The sequence below is a fragment of the Brienomyrus brachyistius genome, unplaced genomic scaffold (assembly GCF_023856365.1).
Source record: "Brienomyrus brachyistius isolate T26 unplaced genomic scaffold, BBRACH_0.4 scaffold37, whole genome shotgun sequence".
NCBI lineage: Eukaryota > Metazoa > Chordata > Actinopteri > Osteoglossiformes > Mormyridae > Brienomyrus > Brienomyrus brachyistius.
In genome coordinates this window covers 2,044,790-2,062,945 of record NW_026042312.1, presented here as the reverse complement: position 1 = coordinate 2,062,945, position 18,156 = coordinate 2,044,790, and the positions used below count along the sequence as shown (strand labels likewise).

At 42.1% G+C, this 18,156-nt stretch overlaps 1 protein-coding gene across 11 annotated transcripts in view; it reads right to left on the bottom strand.

Annotated features, from left to right (window-relative positions):
- Positions 1–18,156, bottom strand: part of LOC125722166 (NACHT, LRR and PYD domains-containing protein 12-like) — a 173,370-nt gene that overhangs the window by 24,156 nt on the left and 131,058 nt on the right. For 5 of the 11 annotated variants that reach the window (XM_048998337.1, XM_048998342.1, XM_048998338.1 and 2 more), the window contains one exon: positions 1,321–1,434. The exons of 3 other annotated variants lie outside the window; for them this stretch is intronic. In XM_048998337.1, coding sequence (XP_048854294.1) covers positions 1,321–1,434 — 114 coding nt within the window. Of the gene's footprint in view, positions 1–1,320; positions 1,435–1,963; positions 2,066–5,320; positions 5,457–6,212; positions 6,375–18,156 lie in introns of those variants that run through there. 3 more of the 11 variants (XM_048998339.1, XM_048998341.1, XM_048998344.1) reach the window with 3 other exon arrangements.

Sequence of the window (18,156 nt, the reverse complement as noted above, 5' to 3'; positions counted from 1 at the left end):
CATTTCCATGCACGGACACTGATTAAGTCTGTGAGCTAATCCTTGTTTACGCAGAACAAACCTGCTCCGAGCAGGTCTGAGGATTTGGATGCGCTGCTATGACAACACATCCAGCAAGAGTTTCGAAAAACCGCGCCAAGTGCCCCAGGCGACTGGCGTGTGCCAAGTGTCCCAGGCGGCTGGCATGTACCAACTACCCCAGGCGGCTGGCGTGTACCAACTACCCCAGGCGGCAGGCGTCTGCCAAGTGCCCTATGGCCTGACTATAGACCCAGAGAGACATGCATGCTAGTGGGTTGTAACACTGTTACCTCTCAGGGCTCTTTCTGTTACACCCCACAGGGGGGCGCATTTCATGGCTTGCACTATAAATGTTGCCACTCACAGCTTCTAATGTCCTGAGGCCCCAGGGCACTGGCCCCACTGGCCGGTCCATAACCCAGCCAAGGCTCCAGGAGGCGCTATCTTGGGGCACCTTCAGCCACCGGCTCATTCCCCCACCGTGAGCTAAGAAGCGCTACTGGGGATCTTTCCTGCCTGCTGCCGTTAGACACCACAATGCCTGCTGTCGATGTGCAGCCCCCACAGCCAGCCTTAACGTCCCATTTTTAACTATTTAAAGTTTTTTATTTATATTTATTTATTGAACTATACTGTATGGAATTTTCAGGATTTTTTTATTGTATACTGTGTACTTTTTAAACTTGTCATCCTACAGAAATTTCATTTACTTCTAAAAATATTTAATTATATTTGCACTGAATCAGCAAAATTTAATTGTCACCTTTGGCAAACAAACCAACAGTCTTTCTCTTTTTTTTGATGATCCTGCCTCATTATTAAGCCACATTGTTCCATTAAACATGTTAAACTAAAGCCTTCGTCTGAGCATAATCTAATGGATTCATGAGAGTGAAATGATTTATTAACACAGAAGCATCCGTCTCACGAGACGACAATCTATTGTCGAGTCATTCTTTAATGGACATGCGGGGGGGGGGGGTAACAGGCAAACCAGGTTTTTCCAGCTCTGTGCTGTGGACTGAAATTTAAAATCCACTTTGCGATTAAATAACTTCCAATTCCAGCTCACAGAAAGTCAGGTTTTACAGTAATCCTCATCCATTTACCTCAGATGTTATTTATATAGAATACAGACAAAACTTTTGTTTAAATTCTCAAGGTGAAGGAATCTGTTAAAGGTAAAAATTGGTGTATTCATTATAAATATGTTATTTCCTCATAGCTTGTATGTGTCTCTGTGCCATTTGACTGGGAGTCTGAATGTCATTAACAGTGTTTGTTTAAATGCACATTTACCTTTGATCTGTAGGAAAAGGTCCCTCTCTGAAGTTGAGTCCCTTTTCTATTGACGCGTCACTCTTCAGGGAAACACAGCTGGGTACAGGGGAGTCTGCTCTCTTCATCAGGACACTGTGGGCAGCGAGAGGAAACAAACCCTCATGGTATAAATATAATTCATACAATGGGGACGGCATCACACTGCTGTTTAGCCTTCTGCTCTGCCTTCATGTACTTTGATATGCTGTGAAACTCTTCATGTAAACAGACTTACTTACAGTCAGCTTTTAAGGAAATTGTCTCATCTAAAATTTTAATATTATATGAAACTTTTAGTATGACCGTTAAAAACCTCCATAACTAGACTTGACTGATGTTCCTTTTTACCTGTTTATATATGTTTTTGTTTGTTTGTTTAGTTTTGTTATGTGGACATTTTGTATAGGAGGGATGGTCTGTTGCTCACCTCTAGTATAAAAGAACTGGCTGATTGTGGAAGAAGACGGTGAAGACAGAAGATGACGAGGTCTTTTTATTAAGCTACACATATTAAAGTGCTGCCCACTGACCAGCCCTAGCTAGGAGCCCAGTTTACTTTTATGTTATGGCCTGACTATAGACCCAGAGAGACATGCATGCTAGTGGGCTGTAACACTGTTACCTCTCAGGGCTCTTTCCGTTACACCCCACAGGGGGGCACATTTCAGAAGCAGATCCATCCATTTTTATGCTGATCCAGACCAGATGATTCCTGCTGGGGCCTCTGTGAACATGAATGGTAAGTAGATATATAGATAAATACACAATATCGAGTACTCAGCATTTTTACATCAAACTGATGAATTGTGTCTCCATTCTGTTATGTTCAATGTGTAGAATTACACATAGTAAAGAGGTTTAATGCAAACTTTCAATGCCACATTTTTTATAATTATATGTATCAACATCCTCTCCTGGAGATGACAACTTATGGTGGTGGAGGGGTTTGCGTGTTCCAGTGATCCCAGGAGCTAAGCTGCCCGGGGCTTTATGCCCCTGGTAGGGTCACCCAAGACAAACAGGTCCTGGGTGAGGAACCAGACGAACTGCGGCTCATTAGACCCCTTATGATGAGGAAAAACATAGATTCACATTTTCCCTCCCCCGGATGTGGGTCACCGGGCCCTCCCTTCCCCCCCACAGCCAGGCCTGCACCCATGGGGCCTGGTCGGGCACAGCCTGAAGAAGGCACATAGGCTCCCCCTCCAGTGGGCTCATCAGGGCCAAAGGGGTCGGGTGCAGTGTGAGTTGGGCAGTGGTCGAAGGCGGGGACTTTCGCTGGGATCCTCAGCTGCAGAAGTTGGCTCTAGGAATATGGAATATCACCTCTCTGGTGCACGGAGAAGAAGCCTGAGCTGGTGTGTGAGGTTGTGAGGTTCTGACTAGACTTTTATGGATGGAATTTCTAGGCACAGCCAGGGCACTGAGGGTTTGGTGACCTCAGGATTGGGTCTCTGCTTTTTGCAGATGATGTGGTTCAGTTGGCTTCACTGGACTGTGACCTTCGGCTCTCACTGGAGCAGTTTGCAGCCGAGTGTGAAGCGGTTGGGATGAGGATCAGCATCTCCAAATCCGAGACCATGGTCCTCAACCAGAAAAGGGTGGAGTGCTCTCTGGGTCGGGGAGGAGGTACTTCTCCAAGTGGAGGAGATTAAGTATCTCAGGGGCTTGTTCATGAGTGTGGGAAGGATAGAGTGGGAGATCGACAGGCAGATCAGTGCAGCGTTAGCAGTGATGCGGGCACTGCATCGGTCCGTCATGGTGAAGAAGGAGTTGAACCAAAATGCAAGGCTCTCGAATTTACCAGTCAATTTACTTTCCTACCCTCTCCTGTGGTCATGAGCTGTGGGTAGTGACTGAAAGAACGAGATCGCGAATACAAGTGGCTGAAATGGGTTTCCTCCGCAGGGTGGCTGGGCTCTCCCTTAGAGACAGTGTGAGGAGCTCGGTCATTCGGGAGGGACTCAGAGTAGAGCCGCTGCTCCTCTGCATTGAGAGATGACTGCAGTGGGTGCATGTATACAGCAGTGATATTCCAGCAGACCAGGGGAGGGCAGATGTACTTAAACAAAGTACATCTACACAGTACAGTACAAAAACAATGGCCTCCATCACAGCTATCACCCCCCTACCCTCCCCCCTGGAACTCAGAATACATGAAGCGGATGTGAGCCGGCTCTTCCAGAAACAGGAATCCAAGAAGCCCCCAGACCAGACGGTGTCTCCCCCTCCTGCCTCAGAACCTGTGCTGATCAGCTGGCTCCCATCTTCACCCGCATCTTCAATAGATCCCTGGAGCTGTGTGAAGTTCCCTCCTACTTCAAACGCTCCACCATTATCCCGTCCCCAAGAAACCCACCATCACAGGACTGAATGACTACAGACCTGTCGCCTTGATGTCTGTGGTCATGAAATCCTTTGAACATCTGGTTTTAGCCCATCTGAAGGGCATTACAGGACAGGTCGGTGGATGATGCAGTGAATATGGGGCTGCATTATATATTGCAACATCTCGACCGTCCAGGAACTTATGCCAGGATCCTGTTTGTGGACTTTAGTTCGGCTTTCAACACCATTGTGCCTAATCTCCTCTCCTCCAAACTCTCCCAGCTCAGCGTGTCACCAGCCACCTGCCAGTGGATCACCAGCTTCCTGACAGACAGGAAGCAGCAAGTAAGGCTGGGGGGGGTCACTTCTGAAACACAGTCCCTCAGTATCGGTGCCCCAGAAGGATGTGTCCTCTCCCCACTGCTCTTCTCCCTCTACACCAATGACTGCACCTCCAGGAACTCAGCTGTAAAACTCCTGAAGTTTGCAGACGACACCATCATTGTACTCATTCAGGATGGTGATGAGTCTGCATACTGGCAGGAAGTGGAGCGGCTGGTACTCTGGTGCAGTCAGCACAACCTGGAGCTGAACACGCACAAGACTGTAGAGATGACAGTGGACTTCAGGAGACGTCCGTCATCACTGCCCCCCTCACCATATCAGACAGCCCGGTGTCTACTGTGGAGTTCTTCAGGTTCCTGGGTACCACCATTACCCAGGACCTGAAGTGGGAGACCAACATCTCCTCCATCCTCTAAAAGGCCCAGCAGAGGATGTACTTCCTGAGACAACTGAGGAAGTACAGTCTTCCACAGGAGCTGCTGATCCAGTTCTACACTGCAGTCACTGAGTCTGTCCTCTGCTCCTCCATCACAGTCTGGTATGGAGCAGCCACCAAACAGGACAGGAAGAGACTGCAGTGGACCGTACAGACAGCAGAAAGATCATCGGTGCCCCCTGCCCTCCATCACAGTCTGGTATGGAGCAGCCACCAAACAGCTCCCAACTATTTAATTTCTCCACCATTTAACCTCCAAATCGCTATTACGACAGTTCAGTATATATACTTTAACCATGTCAGAGTCACAAAGATTTTCCCATTTTTTCCTCACCTCACACTCACAAGAAAAACACTGACAAGAAAAAAAAATCGGCTCGACAAGTATCCGCTAGTCACTAAGGCGATGACTCCCATTCTAACGCGGGCGGTGCCGATTCTGTGCTGGACCGAATTTTGGCTCGTATCGATGGTATTGAAAAATCCCTAGACGCCTTGGACGATATAAAATTATCAATCTCCTCCATTGAGAGATCTCTTTCTAGCTTATTACTGTTAATGATTTGTTGTGATTGTTCGGCTCCACTACTTACGGTTTGGCGGAGTGCACCCAACCCCCGCCCCCAGTGGACATACATATGGGGTGATTGGTGTACGGATTGATTCTGATCGTGTATGGACTAATCATCCCGAGATTCAAATACGCTGTCCATGATTCACCCATAATATTATTGTACCATGGTTGAACTGCACAAACATGTGTTCATTGGTCACTTATATAACTTGTTTTTCAAGAATAACTTCTAACAGAAAGAGTTAGAACACCTGTCTTGTCTTGTCTTGTCTTTCTCTGGGGAAATTGACGTTTACCTTGCTTCTCCCAGGGGAAAAGAGGAAACGTTGCCTAAAATGCTTCGTTACCACAAGCGCAAACCCGCCGTCTGTGTAAAAGTGAAGTCTGTGTCTTTAAAATCACACGGTGTCTTTATTATTTACCCCGGTAGGTGTAAGCGATGTGTGATTCATTCCTGCTCGATGGCTCTGCTGCCATCTTACACTTACACTTACACTTATACACACACAACACAATTAATCCTATATATATATATATATATATATATATATATATATATATATATATATATATATATATGTGTATATATATATATATATATATATATATATATATATAGCGCCTTTCACAACAGAGTCGTTTACAGTATTAATTGTGTTGTGTGTGTGTGTGTGTGTTATTCAGCTGCGCTGTGGGCTGTGTTTGACTTATTGTTTACCGATTATTAAAATCAGACTTGCGAACTATTTGCTTTATACAGTTTAAATACGACTGCAAAGTATAACTACAATTAATCAGCACATTTCAGATTGGAGAACACAGAACAGATCCGTGGTAAAACCTGTAATTTTAAACCATTTAATAAAATGTTAATCCTTGAGTTTAACCCGGATGTTTCGGCACACTAGCATTAATCCCCAACACTTAAAAAAGAAAAACTTAATATAGCAAAATATTACAGCCTTAGTATTACAGCACAGTATATTAGGCGAACTCATGCCTGAGTGTAAGTAATTAAATATTATTGATGTTAATTCGAAAACTCTTCTGATACACGTACAGTAACCTACTGTGCTGTGCGGACGTATATTTAATGTTTAATTATACTGAAAATTTTAAATCCCGCAATATATGTGGGCTGTGTTAAACATATCAATTTTGTTATTATTATTATTAATATAATCTTACCTTGAAACATAGAATACCTTTACATTATTCCAGAATCTTAATAAAATGGCGACTCTGCCTTTAAAATCCCGACACTTACTTTCACTTTCGTTTACAGGCAGGAGATGATCAGCTCCGTTTCATGCAAAAAATGGACACGGACTCAGCGGCACATCGTAGGATTTTTGGGGGATATTATCTATGTGACTTAATAATTAGTAACAATAACCGCAATTCGGTTATAACACACACATTCTGCATGATCGTGCATGTAAAACGCGGTAATGCAATAACACTTAAATCATTAACAGTGGCGATGTGAGAAATTTAGAAATGGGGGGATCAAAGCTATTGGGGGGGGGGGGGCGTCAAAGACAAAACTGTGTAATTTTATAATTTCATCAAAATATATTAACTGGTGCAGCAAAGTAAAGGTCAATCTAAACACTTGAATCACACTTTTTTATTTCCAATGCTGAACAAGTACAGGTAATATATTTTACAGACAGAACATTAAACAAAACAAGAGTAAAAAGATATTCAGACAGATCTGTAGTGTCAGTGTGTCCATGCACTTTGTGAGCCTGTCAGCGTGTGTCATCCCCTCCTGTCCCCCGTGGCCTGCAGTATGGTGTGGCTGTGACCAGGTATGACAGGAGAGGCTACCGCCCACTTTAACACCAGCTCTTGTTTGGCCCTGGAGCCACACTGATCCGGCCACATCCAGATAGCAGAGCTCAGCAGTGAGGGGGGGGGGGCACACTGATCTGGCCACAGCCAGACAGCAGAGCTCAGCAGTGAGGGGGGGGGGGGCACACGGGTCAGGCTGATGGGTTTGTCTCCATCGGCATCTCCGTCAGCTCCCTAAGCGATGGCATTTCTGTTCTGCATTTGCCCTATGAGGAAAAGAAGAAGGTAAGAATCGGCCTCAGACCTGATCATGTGACACATTCTGATCATGTGACCATGTAGTTATGTGTCTTCACTCCAGTCTCTGCCCCAACTGTCGGCAGGTGAGGCAACAGTGCTAACCACTGCACCACCATGCATGTATGTCAGGATTCTTTTTTCAAGTAATGTAAATATCAGTTGCTAAACTTGTCATGTATGTTTTGCTACGAAGTTTGCATCATGATTAACAGTTAAAATTACAGTTTGAACGCCAATGATCTTGAATGCAAAAAATGAATATGCTGCCTCATGACAACACATGTAATGCACTGTACCTACACAGATTATGAAACCGACCTTGCTGATGTCAAGTGGGCATGAAATGGGATATAATGTAGGAACTTAACTTAATGTTCTAGTTGTAATTATTCATTTCATCATTAAAGTTTTCCTATAGATATCATCTGAGATTCAATAGGCAAATTATTTTGTGAAGGCATAGAAACTTTAATAAGAAATGCAATTCGGGACTTCCGGTATGGCCGCAAGCTAGACGGTCACGTTCGAGCCTGCTCTCTACAACCTAAACCCTTGCCTAAACCCTTCCATTGATTATACATAGGGATCAAAATGGCTTTGTGTCAGGTCGGCAAGGTCTATACAATGTTAGGAGGGTTCTTAATGTTATTCAAGCATTAGATAACACTAAGGATACGCCCCTCCTATCCCTGGATGCTGAAAAAGCGTTTGATAGGATAGAATGGGCCTATCTTTTTGACGTGTTAAAACGATTTGGATTGGGACCAAAATTTCGAAAGTGGATACAACTATTATATTTACACCCAACTGCAGAGATTCTAACAAATAAGAACGTGTCTAAACCAATTTTAGTTAAACGTGGTTGTCGACAGGGATGTCCGTTATCCCCGTTGCTCTTTACTTTAGCAATGGAGCCCTTGGCTATAGCTGTACGGTCACATTCACACATAACCGGAATCATGGTTGGTCAGGTAGAACACAAGTTGTCGCTATATGCAGATGATATCATTTTATTCCTTTCACGACTAAATTCATCAATCCCAGCTTTGTTAAAACTAATTGATGGGTTTGGTCATATTTCAGGATATGTAATTAACAGATTAAAATCATCAATCTTATTGCTAGATAAAGGAGAGAGAGAAAATCCACCAGTAGCCGTTTCACAATTCAAATCAGTTTCTAAATTTACTTACTTAGGAATACTTATCCTTCCAAATTTAGATTTAATTGTTCAACATAATTACGAATCGATAAATAACGAAATTAAAGATAGTGTCAATAGATGGAGTCTTCTCCCCATGTCCCTTATAGGTCGAATTAATATTTACAAAATGAATATACTTCCAAAATTGTTGTATGTTTTTCAGAATATTCCCTTGCCACCCCCTGCTGATTGGTTTAAAGCATTTAAGAAACTGCTTCTTGATTTTATATGGTCAAACAAACGTGCTAAAATAAGACTGTCACTACTCCATTTACCCTACGACGAAGGAGGCTTGATGTGCCCAAACATAGAATGGTACTATTGGGCAGCTCAGCTCAGATCTATAGGGTGCTATTTTTGTAAAAAGGACCCTCCCCAGTGGACAGAAATGGAAAGTGACATCTTGAGCCCTCCATTACCTTTGTACCTTCTTTCCGATACAGAAGTTAATTTGATGAAGAAAACTAAAAACCCAATAGTTAAAAACATGGTTAAAGTGTGGTATAATGTTAAAAGGCACATTAAAGAACCAGTTATTTTATCACGGCTAACCCCAATTTGGGGAAATCAGAACTTCCCCCCGGGGAGAGCCGATGCAGTGTTTAAACAATGGGCTTTAAATGGATTGGAGAAAATTCAAGATCTATATCCCACTGGCTCTGATAACATGATGTCATTTGACATGCTTAGACACAAATATAACATTCAAAGAAAATATTTTTTCAAGTATCTCCAACTTAGAAGTTATATAGGAACAAAACAAAAAAACCTATTGAAACCACCCAAATCTAAATTAGAAGAAATGATAAGTGAAAGTAGCCTTAAAAGAGGAGCAATCTCACAATTTTATAAATTATTGTTATCACACTCCCCAGATAATTCAACCTTGAAATTAGAAGCTTGGAAGAAAGATCTGAAAATAAATTTGTCACTAGATGAGTGGCAAGTGGTTTGCCGTAAGGCATATAAGCAAACTATAAACTCTCGGTTGAGATTGTTACAGTACAAGTGGCTTATGCGTGTTTATGTCACCCCTGTTAGACTAAACCAATACAATCCGAATATCCCAGACATATGTACAAAGTGTGGGGACGAAAAGGGTACACTGTTTCACTGTGTTTGGGAATGTAGAGAAATTAAAACATTTTGGGGTGAAATAAAGGAAACGGTGAAGTCTATTATTTCTAAAGACCTTCCTTTGGAACCTTCCTTTATAATTTTAGGTTTATACCCCAAGCACACAGTATATGCAAAAAATGAGAAGTTGTTTATTGATATTTGTTTATTACAAGCTAAAATGTTGATTGCACTGCATTGGAAATGTAAAAAACGACCAAGTATTGGACAATGGGTTAAACAGATGTTGGCTACTCTTCCTTTGGAACGCATTACATACTTGTTAAAAAGAAAAAAGGACTTGTTTGAAAGTATTTGGAGGCCTTTCATGCTTTTTGCAGAAGGCACAGACTTAACTGAAGATCAAGAGGAGGAAGATGGTTAGGAAACATTACTCATTCACGGAACAGCTCGATATGAGCTGGTTGATACCTGATATCTTGTGTCAAAGGGCATTATTGAGGTTATATATGGTATAATTGTATTTTGTGTCTGAGAGGATGTTCTGTTGTATGTAAAAAAAAAAAAAAAAAGACAAATAAACTGTCACGGGACGTGGTGCGCGAGCGCGGCGGAGAGCGGCGATTGTGCGGAAGGAGGAAGCAGGCAGGCAGGATACGGGACGAACGGGGTTTAATCGGGAATACGGGGATCTCACGCACACAAACATCAGGAGACATCAATGACGGACCAAGGACTCGGGTAAGACACGGACTGAAATACACAGGAATGATTGAAAATAATCAGACACAGCTGGGTACAATCCGGGAAACACACGTGGGTAGGCAGGGGGCGTGGCACACAGGAGGAGCCGACGAGCAGGGCATGACATAAACATATTGTTGGAAAAAAAATAAAATAAAATTACTCGTCCAGAATAATTTCAGAAAAATTCTTTCAAACTCTTAACTCATTAATGTCACATTTTTGCTGGAAAAACAAAAACACAAAATCAAACATTCCACATTACAGAAAAATAAATCTCAAGGTGGATTACAAGCTCATTTTTCTTAATTATTACTTAGCAAATCAACTGCAAGACTTAACTAAATGGTCACACTACAGCAGTAACAGCAGCTCATGGTTACAGCAGGAGCAGCTGTACTGTAAAAATCTCAGACATGCAGACTTACTCAGAATTTCATTAAAGAAACAAAACTGCTTTAACAACACAGTGCTGCCATTTCCACAGCACTGACAGCACAGAGGAAAGCCAGTAAAATCACTAACTGTACTCTCAGACCCTGTAAATACACGCCAATCTGGAATAATCTGGCCTTCCTACTTCACAATATCACTATTCACTATCACTCACGGGGACAGAAAGGGATTACACATCTCTACCTCCTTTTCAGTAACAGTCATTTCATGACATTCGAAGACTTAATCCATAAATACGAGTTGAGAATATGCAATTTTTCTAATATTTACTAACTGAATCCAGCATCAAAACCAAAATGAACCTCACACATAATACACTGAATCCTCCTCAGATGCAGGGGCGCCGCTAAGGGGGGGAAAGTTGGGACAATTCTAAGGGCCCATGCCCTTTAGGGGCCCCCAGAGATCTGCTTTATTAATAATAACACTACTAGCAGTAAAGTAAAAGAAATTAAAAAATGTATCTACAAAAGATTTACAAATAAAACAAAATTACGGCTTATTTCTGCATCTCCAGTCAAATTACACCCCTCTCTGATTCACTGCATGGTTCAGCCCATCCTACCTATCGTAGAGTGTCGCTGCTGAGTGAGAGCAGGTGCAGATATGTCAAGTTCAACAAAGAAGCATAAGTCCGGTCATCGGAAACGACAAGCGAGGTTACATAGAGCAGAGAGAGAGAAAACGGGCCGACAATTACTCACTAAGTTTTTCGAAAAGAAAGGTATTCACGAAGCTTCCTTTGATGTAATGTTGGCGCTACTTGCATAGCGAACCATTAACGTTATCTGATACTGAATAGAACAGGTTACGTTTTTCACCAATGAAAATTAAATATGTAATTTTTTGTCCAGATATAGATCTTGAATTTGTTGCAAATATGCCAGCATTATCTTATTGGCTAACTATGCTGGCGGACTTTAAATACTACCACCGTGTATGATAGCAGATAGTTCACTAATAATGAGATCTTCCTAATACTGTACAGATGCAGCCTCGCCCTCACCCACTCTTCCTCACGAAGTTCCCCCGGCTCTTCTCCCAGTTGAAGAAGGAGGTAACCAGAATGTCACTGAGATCCATCCTTTTAAAAACAGGCTAAAAGGCATTGCAGTTTGATTATAAGCATTAATTATACTATTTCAATGTCTGACATAGCCTTACTTAGTCAATATTAAAGATGAATTTTTCTTTTTGTAGATTGATTTTATGCAGAAACAGTAAATTATTAATCAGGTTTATTATGTAGAATGATTGAGAATAATGCTCAATGGATATTGAATATTGCTGAAAATTATATAGTATTAAGGGGTATTCTACATACTATTATAATTTATTTTAATACTGATTAACTAGTCAAACTCATTTCATATCAGCATAATAGTGTGGTACAGAACCTCTTTCAGTGTAGACATGTTCTGAATGAATTATGTATACGTCTTTTGTATACACTAGGGCCAGGATGCTCCTCAAGCCAGTCTGTCAGGGAGGTCACAGAAAGAGATTTTAAAACAGCAGAGGAGGCTCAGGAGAGAATCTGTAGCAGCAGCAGCTCAGATGAGGAGGAGAAAGAAGTGAGGAGCTTACAGTTTAAGGGACAGAGTGAAGATAAGATGGACACTTTAGATACTGAGCCGCATGACCTGTTGTCAGTTGACCCAGGTTTGTGGCCTACAAAATTAACTGACAAAGACAGAGCAACTATCGTTTGTAAATTGGCACAAAAAGAAGAAAGAGACATGCCTCATGATTCACAGGGAAAGCCATTTCCAGACTACTTGAAATACTGTAAGGCAGCAAATGGTAGAGTAAAGATGAGAAGGGATTGGTTGATTTATAGTGAGAGTACAGATGCACTGTTCTGCATCCCATGTGTTCTTTTCTCTCAGGGGCAGAAAAGACCTTCTCATAGTCTTCTGAATAGTGACCAGGGGTACAAGATGTGTGATGTTAAGTGGCGTCGTATGTATGATAAACTCCCAAATCATGAGAATAACAGGGCTCACAGGGACTGCTATTTAAAATGGAAAAGTCTGCAGTGTTCTGAAAGAACTGCAAGTGGCATCAACATGCAGATGCAGAGAGAGTTACAGTCTGAAATTGAGAGAAATAAAGCTCTCTTGCAGAGGCTCCTTGATGTAACTCTACACTTGGCATCAAGAAATTTACCTTTCAGGGGTAAAACAAAAGACTTAGGTGATGTCCATAATGGAAATTTCCTAGGGACTTTAGAGCTTTTGTCCCATTATGACCCACTGTTGAAAGACCACTTAGAGAAAGTGAAGGCATCCAGAAAAGAAGGCAGGTTAACTCATTATTTGAGCTCAGACATCCAGAATGAGTTTATTGAATTGTGTGGCCAAAGAGTGCAAAAAAACATCTTGAAGGAAAGGGAAGATGCCATATATTATGGGATCATTTGTGATGCTACGCCTGACATTTCTCACACTGAGCAGAATGTTGTGCTCATACGATATGTGCATTACAATAAAAATATGAAAGACTGGGAAATTACAGAAAGATTTCTTGAATTCAAGGATTTCTACAAGAAAACAGGAAGTGAAATAGCAGGAATGATACAGAGTGTGCTTATGGATCAAGGGATAGACATTAGTGATTGCAGGGGGCAAGGTTATGATAATGGGGCAAATATGTCTGGGAAGATCAAGGGAGTCCAGGCCCAAATTTTACAAAAAAATAATCTTGCCACATTTTCACCTTGTGCTTCCCATACATTGAACCTTGTGGGTGTGCACGCAGCAGGCTCTAGCCCTGAAGCCTCTACATTTTTTGGCTACATCAATCGCCTGTACAGTTTTGTAAGTGCCAGTCCAGAGCGATGGGCTATATTCAAAGACACTGTAGGCTGCTCTCTGCATAACTTATCTGACACTCGATGGAGTGCTCGAATAGATGCTGTCAAACCTGTGGCAAAACATTTGCCACGGGCAAAAGAGGCCCTGAGTGCTATACTAAGCACATGCAGTCTTTCAAATGAGGCCAGGGCAGAAGCTTTCGGACTCAGAAAGTACTTTAGCTCATTTGATGCTATTGTGCTTTTGACCATTTGGGTAAAAGTTTTTCAGTGCATTGATGACAGGAATATAATTCTCCAGTCAGGGAAAATTTCCCTGGAGGTTGAGGCAGCTAATGTCAGGGACCTTAAAAATGAGATACAAAATCTCAGGGATAGTTGGGATGCAATCCTTTCAGAGGCATCCTTAATTGCCAGTCAGATGGGAGTGCCACCTAAATTTAATAAGGAGCTGGGCCGTCAGAGGAAGAGAAAGAGATTATCTGATGAGACCCCTGACCCTGAAGAAAGTCAGAAGGACAGCAGTGACAAAGTGTTCCGCAACACTATTTTTTTCACTGCCATGGACCACATTATCTGTGATTTGGACACGCGCTTCAAAACAACTGCAGGTATTGTAGAGGAATTTGCTGCCATAATAAAAGTGGGGCAGTTGAGTGACTGTGATATTTCAACTGTGTGCCAGCCACTCATAAGTAAGTATACAAAGGACCTCACACCTCAGTTTGAGAATGAAATCAGGCATCTCAATGCAATATTTTCAGCCACTTTTTCTGATTGTTCTCCTCTTGCTCTCCTAAATGCAATTCATAAAATGGAATTCCAGAGCATTTTTGGAGAGGTGTGCATTGCCCTGAGGATCTTTTGCACTCTTCCAGTCACTGTTGCCTGTGGAGAGAGGGTATTCAGCAAGCTTAAATTGATAAAGAGCTACTTGAGATCAACAATGTCTCAGGAAAGGTTGAACAACCTTGCCATACTGTCCATTGAAAGTCAGTTGGCTTTAAAACTGGATTTTAAGGATTTGATTGAGGATTTTGCCAGCAAAAAGTCCAGGCGTTTGGCTTTTAGCATTTAAGTCACTGGCAGGTTAAACAAAAGACCATTTCTAATTGATTTGTGTCTAATTGATTTTGAAAAGTCACTGTTGCAGTGTATTGCATTGTGTACTCTGTTTATACATGTTTGTTTGATATTTTTGATTTAGGATTTTGCCAGCAAGAAGGCCAGGTGTTTGGCTTTTAGCATTTAAGTCTCTGGCAGGTTAAACAAAAGACCATTTCTAATTTATTTATGTTGTGTCTCATTGATTGTTAAAAGTCACTGTTACACTGTACTGCATATTGCACTCTGTTTATATATTTTTTTTAGTATAACACGTTTAATCTTTAAGAATGTTGCATTTTCAATGAATATTTGATTACTATATGTAATTTTTCTATTACATTTATTTTTGAACAATAAATCATCTGCTAGCTACAGCCATGGTAGGTCTCTGATTAAATACTGATAGGGTACCTGTCAAAAGCAATAACAAAAGTAATAGGTCGGTACTATTATATTGCAGACAAAGATTTTGAATAGCTAGGTTGGCTTGTATGTTTTGAGCGGAATGGGTGTGGTAGGGGGGCCCAACCTCATATTTTGTCATAGGGCCCAAAATTGCTAGCGGCGCCCCTGACCACGTGGTATGGAGTTAATCCTTTTACGGTAATATTGATTAAGGGGATTGATTCTGATCGGGTGGATTCTGAATTCAGATTAATCGTCCATGATTCACCCCAAGTGAACTGCACGAACATGTTGTCCTCTACCGATCTCCATACAATGAAATCTATTTCGCTACCGATCTCCATACAATGAAATCTATTTCGCTACCGATCTCCATACAATGAAATCTATTTCGCTACCGATCTCCATACAATGAAATCTATTTCGCCGTAAAGAACTTCGGCTCATAAAAGAAACCAGGATGCTTATCTGAGCCATTAGATCGGCATACAGAATGCTTATCTTGGTTTCGGGAGACAGAGGGGGGTCGTTATCTAGCACCCTATGTTGTCGGTAGGGGGGACAGGGAGGCGTTGCGCAGACACCCGGCACCAGGACGCCTATTGTATTTTATTATCACAAGCAGCAACACTCGGACAAAAGGGGGAATTGGATAACACCTTGCCCTGGGGGGAAGGGGTGAGCCTGGCCAGCTCACCCCCTGCCCACAGGTAGCACCCAATTTAGTATAAAGGACGGGGAAAACTCAGTACTGACCGGAGCTCAGCCGTGGGATAGAGCTCGCATGGCCCGGCATTTCTCGGAACTTACTTGTTGGTCTCCTGCCAGGACTGAAAAGGGCTCCCCAGTCCGTGTGTGAAGGTGGGTGATGATGGCACGTCCGAGTGTAAATAGTTTAGCAGCTGCTTTTGCGTTCGATTGATTAAGGGGATTAATTATCACCGCTTGTGATAATAGTTTGCCTTACCTATATTTTTATTGTTGCTTCCTATATATATATATTCGTATAATTTATACTATTCTATATCTCTGGTGGTATAAGGTTGTCTTGCATTTTTTAATTGATATTGATTTTAATGCGAGGTTATCTTGTATCACTTGTATTAAAGTGTTTTTCAGTGAACCTAAGCGTGCCTGTTTGTTCCTTCGAGAGCCCTATATCCCTCTCTCATCCATTTTAAGACATATCCAAACCTAACAGGTGTCATTTTCCCAGTACAAAGGCATGGATTCGTATCTGACCGCTGTAGTTTCATTCTGCTCCTCCATTATGGCACTGACACCTGTCAGTGATGAAGGAGAACCTCATCAAAGTGCTGAACTCTTTTCTAAGGCGACTGCTGTCCCCAGTACAAAGGCATGGATTGGTATCTGACCGCTGTAGTGTCATTCTGCTCTTCCATTATGGCACTGACACCTGTCAGTGATGAAGGAGAACCTCATCAAAGTGCTGTACTCTTTTCTAAGGCGACTGCTGTCCCCAGTACAAAGGCATGGATTCCTATCTGACCGCTGTAGTGTCATTCTGCTCCTCCATTATGGCACTGACACCTGTCAGTGATGAAGGAGAACCTCACCAAAGTGCTGTACTCTTTTCTAAGGCGACTGTTGTCCCCAGTACAAAGGCATGGATTCCTATCTGACCGCTGTAGTGTCATTCTGCTCTTCCATTATGGCACTGACACCTGTCAGTGATGAAGGAGAACCTCACCAAAGTGCTGAACTCTTTTCTAAGGTGACTGTTGTCCCCAGTACAAAGGCATGGATTCCTATCTGACCGCTGTAGTGTCATTCTGCTCCTCCATTACGGCACTGACACCTGTCAGTGATGAAGGAGAACCTCATCAAAGTGCTGAACTCTTTTCTAAGGTGACTGTTGTCCCTCTGAAGTTATGTGTGTAATGAAGAAACTGCACAACACCCAATGGTCTGTATAGGGCTACAAATACACACATGTACACATACAAGGGATAATGATTTATTATTATTATTTTTGGGTTTTATTCTTTTATTTTATAATTTTTTTTATCATTATTTCTCTATTTTTTTACTATACATGGCGAAGTGTACCATATGGCACAATGACCACTGGGTACAACATCCTTTACCAAGCAATACACACTAACTGTATATGCTACTACAGGGGTGGGCAATCTTACCCAGAAAGGGCCGGTGTGTTTGCAGGTTTTTTTGGGATAACCGTTCGATCAGTTATGCAAACCCAGGTGTGTGACCTCTTCAGTCAAACAGTCCTCTAAGTACGTAGTTGCAGTGAAAATCTGCATGTCTAACGGCCTTTTCTGGATAAAAACCCCTGTGCTACTACAATACTTCCCTATTGCTCACTAGACAGTTACGGTACTTATGACCAGAGACCCACACAACAATTACGTTTCAAACTACATTTCCAGACAACTTCACATTATATGTGATTGTAGAGCTAAATTATTCCTTATTAGTTATGAAAGATTATTACATTTCTTACTTACATGGTGACTATACCCTTCTTAGACGGCATTTTCCACCATCGCTGACATATTCACCCGGGACTAAGCTTCTAACTACAGCTCGAGAACTGAAGTTCGAACTACGCAACTTAACGGCAGTGTTTGCGAACGTTCTTTCGAACTATGGTTTTGGGAAACGCCCCCCAGAACAGAAAAGTTAAGGAGGAGCTTTTCCCCCAGGTCATAATGCTCCTACATCAGGACAATACTCAATGCCTCTAGGTGCTGCTTCACACTGTCCAAATGCTTGGCACATCAGGCCTCTTGCACATTGCACTTATATCCATCCATCCATCCATTTTCCAAAACCGCTTATCTTACTGGGTCGCGGGGGATCCGGAGCCTACTCCAGAAGCAATGGGCACGAGGCAGGGAACAACGCAGGATGGGGGGCCAGCCCATCGCAGGGCATTGCACTTATATTGTAGAGCAAAATACCTGTTACCTATCTTACGTGTAGATTATGTATTTCATATATTTTGTATCTTATTATTTTTCTTATATTTCCTATATTTTGTTACGCTCTTATCATGCACAGCTGCTCGGAGTGACCAGGGTTACATTCCATTCAATCTAACAGATGCTTTGCAATTTCCTTTTTCTTTCATTTCTTTCGTGTATTAATTCTAATAAGATGGCTTATATAAGGGGCGGCATGGTGGTGCAGTGGTTAGCACTGTCGCCTCACACCTCTGGGACCCAGGTTCGAGTCTCTGCCTG